The sequence below is a fragment of the Otolemur garnettii genome, unplaced genomic scaffold (assembly GCF_000181295.1).
Source record: "Otolemur garnettii isolate 467f Iridium unplaced genomic scaffold, OtoGar3 scaffold00050, whole genome shotgun sequence".
In the NCBI taxonomy this organism is placed as follows: Eukaryota; Metazoa; Chordata; class Mammalia; order Primates; family Galagidae; genus Otolemur; species Otolemur garnettii.
This window is the reverse complement of record NW_003852445.1, coordinates 11,599,942-11,608,474: the sequence shown is the minus strand read 5'-3', so window position 1 is coordinate 11,608,474 and position 8,533 is coordinate 11,599,942. Positions and strand designations below refer to the sequence as shown.

The 8,533-nt window shown below is 49.9% G+C and overlaps 1 protein-coding gene across 1 annotated transcript in view; it reads right to left on the bottom strand.

The window, feature by feature from the left end:
• The window catches only part of DUOX1 (dual oxidase 1), a 29,733-nt gene that overhangs the window by 16,679 nt on the left and 4,521 nt on the right, over positions 1 to 8,533 (bottom strand). Inside the window, exons 7-17 of the mRNA XM_003791794.1 lie at positions 8,332 to 8,422; positions 8,123 to 8,219; positions 7,012 to 7,102; positions 5,941 to 6,043; positions 5,523 to 5,695; positions 4,255 to 4,430; positions 3,695 to 3,813; positions 3,031 to 3,168; positions 2,264 to 2,377; positions 1,391 to 1,590; positions 547 to 732 (exon numbers count right to left, since the gene is read on the bottom strand). Coding sequence (XP_003791842.1) covers positions 547 to 732; positions 1,391 to 1,590; positions 2,264 to 2,377; positions 3,031 to 3,168; positions 3,695 to 3,813; positions 4,255 to 4,430; positions 5,523 to 5,695; positions 5,941 to 6,043; positions 7,012 to 7,102; positions 8,123 to 8,219; positions 8,332 to 8,422 — 1,488 coding nt within the window. The remainder of the gene's footprint in view (positions 1 to 546; positions 733 to 1,390; positions 1,591 to 2,263; positions 2,378 to 3,030; positions 3,169 to 3,694; positions 3,814 to 4,254; positions 4,431 to 5,522; positions 5,696 to 5,940; positions 6,044 to 7,011; positions 7,103 to 8,122; positions 8,220 to 8,331; positions 8,423 to 8,533) is intronic.

The window sequence follows — 8,533 nt, the reverse complement described above, 5'->3', positions numbered from 1 at the left end:
CTACCATGTTTCTCCACTCAACTTTACTTCCAGGCCGCCTTTATTTTCATGCCAGATGTATAGTCAAGTCTTTGTATTTTTCTTCCTATCCTGCTTTCCTACATCTGCCAATGGCTCTCAGAAGTCTGCAATGTGGACATTAATTCCCTGTGGAGGCCTCTGGCAGCCACATTCTCCCAGGGAGGGGTGAACAATGGCTCTCACAGCACCTGCACTGCCTGTCTTGCCCTGAGTCTCTGCAGCCTGGTGAGGAGGTTGAGATGATTGAGGACAGAAAGTTTGGGCAGCCCTGAGGAGAGAAGTTAGTGACATACATAGATGAGCCCATTCCTGGGCATCACCTCACTGGAGTCACACATCTGGAGTGGGACGCAGATGGGGTAGGGGCATCTCCTCACAGTAAACTCTGGTGACCTGCCCCACATTGCAATTAAGTTGTTTATTAGCTGAGAATGCTGGGCTTCTGCCTTCCTCTGGAGTCACCCCATGGACTCACACAGGTAAGGACACCACAGCACAAGGACAGATCTGGTTCCGTGAACACACCTGGGAGAAAAGGTGCCTGAAAAAGGTCTCTAGGAGGTGGCTCCGATGCTCTCGTGTTACAGCTGCCCTCATCAGCTCCTGCTCGTGTAGCTCCCACTCTTGGAAGCTCAGCCCACTCTCCTTCAGGGCACCCCGGAGGTTCTCTACCAGCGCCTGCCGCTCTCCTTCCAGGTTAAACAGCAGCACCTGCCAGGAGAACAGAGCAAGGGCAACCTTTTCCTTAGTCTTGAGACTAGGGCTTTACATGGATCCTGGCAGAGAGGCCCCTGGAGAGGACTTGTAAGAGACATTACATCTCCTTTTACAGAAGAGGAAACGGGCTCAATGGGGTTGTAGCTTGCTTATAGGTGCAGAGTTAGGATTCAAAGGCACGTGTACAAAGCCATTCTTCCCTCAGTTCCATACTGGAGAAAGGAGGGTAAGGCAGGGAGGCCAAAAGATGGAGGGAATTGTGAGCCGGGTGGAATCAGAGCCCAAGATCAGCCTCTGATTTAGCTCCCTTCTGGAGTCTATAAAAATTACTAGATCTTGAAATAAGGAGCCAGAGAAGAGGGCCTAGTTTTTTCCAAGGATGCCAGGAGGTGCCTAGCGAGGACAGGCCAGGTGTCCTCAGGAAAGGAGGACACAGTGTTTGCTAGAGTAAGCAGACTGGAGGTCACGGCTTCCAGCAGGCTGAGAGCAGGACAAACACGTCCAAGTTTATCTCTCTATCAGGTACTCACTCCATCAGCTGGGGACTAGAAGCCAGAAACCCTGTTTCCTTGCCCAGTACTCCTTTCCCTCCTCTTGGCTGCCTCCCTGGCTGTGGCTGTAGACAACAAGCCAGGGGCCAGCTGGGCCATACCAGGTCATACTCCTTGGGGATTTTGAGTAGCAAGGTGCGGCGTCCACGGTTGTTGGAGAGGATGAGGTTGACCTGCTGTGGAGGCCGCAGCTGGATGGTGCGGAGCACAGTGAGCCTGCCGTCTACCAGACGGATCTGCCCAGGCTGCAGCTGGACGAGCACAGGCCGGCAGGGCTCCTTGCGGCCCTGCCATTCCAAGGCTGGGGAGCGAGAAATGGGCCAAGTCAGCTGGGTACTGCCACAGGCACATTGTGAAGAAGAGGGCCAGCTCAGAGCAGAAATTTAAGTCAAGGCCCCCATGCTCTTTGTCCATTTCTGGGGTACTGAGGGTCATCCCCTCCCTGACAGTCTTACTGTGCCTCTACACCATGAGAAGAAGAGTAATTATCATTTTCTAAATGTTTATTGTGTACTCAACATCATATACCCAGTGCTTTGTGTGAATTACTTTGTTTAATAATAAACATATGAGGTAGGTGCTTTTATTATTCTTATTGTGCAGATAAGAGAGAATAGATTTAGAGATGCTAAATCTGCCTCAGTCCAGAGTGGTGGAATCAAGATTCCAATCCCAGTTGAACTCTGGATTTTCATTAATCGCTTCACTGTTGCCTGGAATTCTAGTGTGAGATGCCACAAACCAGCAGTTCTCAGGGATTCTCCATGTAGACCAGCTCTGTGAAATCTGGGCAGGGTCTCATGACTTCTCCTCATGAGGAGCTATGGGGTTTGGAGGACTCCAGGTCCAACTTCTGTCTAATGTCGCTGTGCCTCTGCCCACCTGCCCTGGCCTTGCCTACAGCCCTAGAAAAGGCTGCTGAGATGAAGGTGACATGTCCTTCCCACCACCACAGTGGCCAGTCCCAGGCCTACCTTCCACACCCTCCACCAGCTTCTCAGACATGATGCTCTGACGGTCCTGGCCCTGGAGCCTCTTGAAATTTCTCATCCGGAGCTGGGCAACAATCCAGGCACTGAGCAGGCTCACTGGGAAGGGAGAGGGAGGAGGACAACACAGGGTAAAGTGTATCGGGGGGATGGAATCAGCTCCTTTCTCAGCTCCACCCACCCTTGGAAAGACCCTCTGCTTTCCTCACCTCCTAAGTTTGCCTGCTAAAATTGTTTCAAATTCTGAAGGTGCCTGGTGGACTGCTTTGCATCCCACAAGGAACTTTGGATAGCATCTAAGAGGCCTGCTCTGTCTCCCTTAATTCTACTACTCAGATCCCTTCCCAGCCATCGACTAAGCCCAGAGTCCTTGTGCCAGAGAAAGACTAAGTCCCAGGCAAACTCTTGCCCCACTGACTACATCGGCACCAGCCCTGGTTGTCAAGCAGGGATTTGCTTCTGACAGGTCTTCAGGCCCTGGCTCCTGCAAAGAGCTAAGGATTGTGGATTCTCCATGGCTCCTGGCTAAGGTGAGTCCAGGGTAAGGGGAATCCTGGGAGAACAGGGAGGCAATTCTCCCTGGAACTGACTTCTCTGCAGGTCAGCCCTTCTCCTGTCCCTTCTTCTTCTAATATCTCATTCATCTTCCCAGAGAGAAAATAGTACTTTGTGTTGTTTGTTGTCATAAATGGAAACACCCCAACCCCTAGCTTATACCGATCCCCCAACCCCAATCTGCCCATCACTTTTACCCAAGGGGAAGCAGCAGAGGATCCCAATGGTCACCCCAAAGCCAAATCCACTGCCCTCAAAATAGTCCCGGATGACAGGGGGAGCACAGGTTGGCAGGCCCTCGGTGCTGAGCTGTCTTGGCTGTGGGCAGGGGTCTCCTGGGGAGGCAGAAGAAGCTGGAGTCCTTGGTGCTGGGCTGCAGGCTCCCACATAGGATCACTGAGGAAGTTAGGGTGGCAGAAAGAGGGGGGCTCTGGGTAGCAGGAGGAAGGGGCTATCTTAGGTAACAAGCAGGGTCAAAAATGAACCTCAAGCTCCATCTCTCCCTCTCAGGCACACGCATGTGCATACATAGGCAGCACCTCCTGTGTCACTGCTATACAGCTGGGACAGCTCACTGCAGTCCACCCTCCCAATGTTATCTTTAGCCTAACACCATTCCAGCCAAATGCAGGCCTCTTTGCCAGGTCTCTCTGAATCTCTGTCTTGCCCTCACTTGGGTAGAGGGGAGTCTACACAGCTGTAGGTGGCAGCCCTGGCACCCAGAACCAAGTTCCCAAGGGCAGAGCCATAGCTCACTCCCCCTTTGGAGGCTGCAGTCTGGCCACCCTGAGCCAAGCCCATGGCTGAGGAGGGATGAAACCCCAGACCCAGCATCCTTCCAGCCATCCCCTTGTCACTCACCCTCACGCCAGAAAAAGACATTGGGCTGCAGGGCACTGGGGTTCACGTTGGTAATAGCCACTAGAACATCCCATAGGGAAGTGTTTCTTATCTCTGCAATCTCCTGCTCAGAGAATAGCCTAGGAGTGGGAAAGGTTGGGAGCAATTATGGTGGGAGAGAGCTGCAAGCCCCCAGGCCTAGGGACTAGATAAAGAAAAAGACCCAGAAGGGTTGGGGAGAGGTAGTCAGGTGGGCTGAAAAATAGGGGCCGAGCTCCTGGGGTCTGTCTAAGGCCGTGGTTCTCAAACTTCCTAATGTCACGACCCTTTAATACAATTCCTCATGTTATGGTGACCCCTTAAACATAAAATTATTTTTGTTGCTACTTCATAACTATAATTTTTGCTACTGTTATGAATTGTAATGTAAATATCTGATATTAGGCGACCCCTGTGAAAGGGTCATTCAACCCCCAAAGGGGTCACGACCCACAGGTTGAGAACCGCTGGAAGGCCAAGACCATCAGGGCCTAGGCTTAGGTGGAGTCTGTGGGAAGGGTGAGGGTCCAGGCAGGCCTCACCCATTCTTGATGTTCTCAAACCAGTACCGGTCACCATCTCGCAATCGCACAAACTGGTTGAGGACGATGGTGCTGAATAGTGGTCCAGGGTCCCCATGACTCTCCAGGAGCCCCCCTGGGAGTAGCTCTAGCCGAGACAGGTCCTGGTTGTACAGGACAGCTATGGCCTCCAGCACCTGGAACCAAGATGGCACAGGAGTAAGTGAGAGGACCTGGCACTCACCCTTGGGCAAAGAAGTGGTTCCCAGGGATTAGCCAGAGGGATAATAACAATAAGTGACAGTAATAATAATTCACTCCTATATAGTGCTTATTATGCCCCAGGCACTGCTCTGAGCACTTTACATGTGTTAAGTCATTTACAGGTTCCCTCTTGCAGATTCAGCTGCCTATTTTATAAGGTTGGAATGAAAAGACTTCCAATTCTCCTCATAACTTTCTCTTGAGAGGTATAATATTGAAGGGCCAAAATCAGAATGGCAAAGAGGTGTGTTGTAAAAGGTTTCTATTCTTCAAAGCTAAAAAAGGTTCTAAAAAATCAAATTGCTGACTATACATTGCCTACATTCTTCAATGATTTTCTATATGATTTTTACTTTAGTTCTTTTCTCCACAATGTAAGTAAGTCTTTGACCAGCTGAATTCTACTGATGCTAAAGATTTGCTACTTTTGATATGCGTTGTGATTCCTATCTTTATATTGATGTTATAAAGTTTACAAATCCCTTACATATGTCACTTCTTTATTGGCCTTTCAATAATTCTAGAAAACAGTAAAGGCACAATGCAATAATATAGGCACACAATTGTAGAAATACTGGAAACACTGCTTTGCCAAGATGGTAAGGCAGCCAAAACTGGTCTGTTGGCTACCAGGCAATGCCACTAGCCAGGTGACAGCTCAGTGTATAACAGCTGACTCCTGAAAGGCAGCTTAAATATCATTTTAAAAAGTACAACTTGTCCATAAGTTGATGACCTTCTGTACCTACTTGGGGTGTTGGGAAGAGTAATGAGATAATGCCCAGTAAGTGCCTGCCATGCAACTGATGCCCAATAATGGTTGCTGGAGCTGAATTATTAGAGTCTGAAGCTAAATCCTGCTGGTCTGGTAAGCTCCATCCTGGTGTCTAATCTGGGAAAAGTGGCCCACATGACCCCTGCCCCTCTCATTAGGTTCTTCTATCTGGTGCTCATGTCTTATTGCTCCTCTTCCATGTCTCTGTACTGTGGGCCTTGGTCCTCCCACCCTGCTTTTAGGTCCTTACTGTGCCATCACTCCTGGTGAGTTCAGGGTTGATGTCCTGCCATCGGGTAATGGGAGGCAGGCCCAGTGCTTCTCTGGCCTTGGTGTAGGAGGGCAGGCCCAGATCCCGGCCCCGCTGCAGGCAGCCGGCCAGATGGTCTGTGCGGGAAAACTTCAGTGGCCCAGGCCAGAAATCTGGAGATGAGATACCAGAGGGTCACCATACCAGTCTCCAGCCCAGGCCGCAGGCTCTAATCAGCCTTAGGGGACTTGAGCCAGATAGAGGGAGCCATGGTCAGTGGGTCAGAAGCTCTCTCAGCAACAAGTACAGTGCAGTCTCCCAGGCCTGGGCACCCCTTCATGCCTGGCTCTGGAAGTCTCACTGAACCTCCTGCTAGGGGCCAGAAGTCCACGATCTGCAAGAATGGCCTCAGCCTCACCTCGAACGTCTTCAACCACCACATGGTCCTCTCGCTCAGCAATCTGGGAGGCCATGCCCAGCAGCAATGCATCCACATCTTTAGCACTTCGTAGGTTTGGGTGCTTTGGGGATGAAGAGAGGGAAGCAGTGTGGCTAATGGTGCCAGAAGTTGGGCAGCTAGAGTCCCTTGACCCCATCATCCATGTCCCTGAGCCCACTCATACCTACTATTTGCTCTCAAACTAATGGGTTATTCCTCTTCTGCAGGTTATTTCCCCACTGAGGGTGAGGAAGTCTCCATCTAAAGCCCATGCCGCCTGAGATAAGCAGGGCTTTCAAGTCTCTACAAGCTCAAGAGACCTGAAAATTTTATTTCTACCTTAGGAGGCTCGACAGTGTGGTTGACAAAGGCACTAGAAGATCTAGGTCTTTGTCCTTGCTCTGTTACAGATCAGCTATGTGACCTTGGGCAAGTCACAGCACCTCTCTGAACTTGGTTTCCACCCCTTAACAACAAGGGACTCAGACTAGAAGAACTCTGAGGCTTCTTTTAACTCTGTTCCCTGACTCTTACTCTATGCCTTCCTCTTTTCTCCTCTTTCTCCCTTTCTTCCCCTTTGCTAACACTTTACCCAAAGTATCTGTTTTGATTTAAATTAGTGGTCAATGCTCTTCACCTATGCTGGCCTGGTTAGGATGGCCTGGTTCTGATAATCTCTCAGAATCCCTCTCACCTCCTTGCCCTGATTACTTATTTACACTTTGAGTGTGCCTAATTGGGAAGTTTCCTTTGGTGGGGGATAGCTGGGATACTTCAAGGCCTACAGTCCACAGCTGTCAAGGGAGAGGAAAAACCTAGGAGGGAGTAATGAATACAGAACCACACCTGCACAGACCCCACTGTCTCTCCCATAGCCTGGAGGCAGGGGTGGCACATTGACTTTTGACCATGTACAGCTAGTTGGTCATCTCACACATTTGTAAGGGAGATGCTTGAGATCCCCCAGCCTGCCCCCTTCACCCTAGCTCATCCCAACTGCCTGCCTCAGCCCTATTGCCCACCACTCACATATGTGCCCCTAGTCCTGACCTCTCGTTTCCAGTAGTTATTGCAGACCCGGAATGCTCTGGAGACACTTGAGTTCTGATTGATGACCCCCTGGAAGTGGCAACTGGAATTTCTGAAATGCAAGGAGCAAGGGAGTGGTCACTGAGGCCATGGGGTCCTAATATCTGGCATCAGCTATAGTCTCTGAGGCTGTAGCCAGGAGTCCCAGTCCATAACCTCTCTGTAATGCTGTGTGGCCAGGCCATCTGACCTTGGTACATCCTGGACAATCTGACTTTCCATAACTTTCTCTCGCTATATATATTTTTTTTTGAAGATTTTTTTTTTTTTTTGAGGCAGAGTTTCATTTGTCTCCTTTGGTAGAGTGCCATGGTGTCATAGCTCATAGCAACCTCAAACTCTTGGGCTCAAGTGATTCTCTTCCTTCAGCCTGCCCTGTAGCTGGGACTACAGGCACCTGCCACAACATCTGGCTATTTTTTAGAGACTAGGTCTTGCTCCTGCTCAGACTTGTCTCCAACTCCTGAGCACGGGTGATCCACCTGCCTTGGCCTCCCAGAGTGTGCTAGGATCACAGGTGTGAGCCACTGTACCCAGCCTTGGAAGACTTTTTAAATTTGTTCTTTTGAAAATACTTGTCTATGGATAACTCATTTCTCTGTGATTTCTTTGCCATATCCAGAGATTGTTCCAGAGTAAGAAAAACTAACCTGAGTTATTTTAAATTACGAAGCAATTGTAAAAAATTATTTTGGACCCATTATTTTTCTTCAGATTTTAAAAACTCCCCAAAGCTTGTAAGCCTCAGGCCCCATGTTTATGGCTAAAAATGCCCCCATGTGAAGATCTGAGGTTTGTATCCATGAGCTTTGTGATACCTCTGGACCTCAACTACTCAGTCTTTAATTGGGGAATAATACTGACAACAGCTGCACTAGAATGGATATAAAGGTGCTTTAAAACCACAGTGATGTACATTTTGAAACAATTATTGTTTTCCTTCCCCTCTCTATTCACAGTTACCTGGGGCAATAGGGATACTCTTTACTGATAATTCAGGCCCGAAGGCCAATTTTTCTCTTTTGATACCCCCATCCCTACCAACGCTTAAGCATTTGAGCCCCTTCTTCACCTCATGTAAATGCCAGGGGGCACCATGGTGGAGAGGAACTGCTCAGAGGCCACCACAAACTCAGGGGAGATGCTGGGGTCCAGAAATGGCTTGTATCCTGGGAGAAGGGGAGCAGACAGGATAGAAGAATTTAGCCTTCAAACCACCCAGGCTACCTACCCCTGCAAACCCTCCTGCAAGCCTCCCATCCTCCCTCTCCACCCCCTGACCTGTGTACTCCGGGGGTGTTTTCTGCAGGAAGCTGGGCAGCCACTCATACAGAGCAATGTTCTGAGGGTCAGAGAGAGGACAGGGGGAGGCCTAAGTTGGACCTGGCAGGGCCTGTAGGAATCTGAGCCCAAGGAAGACTCAGGTGCAGAGGTGAGGACCAGGCAGGGGGTTCAAACAGGAGTGGTGTGAGGCCGGTCCTTA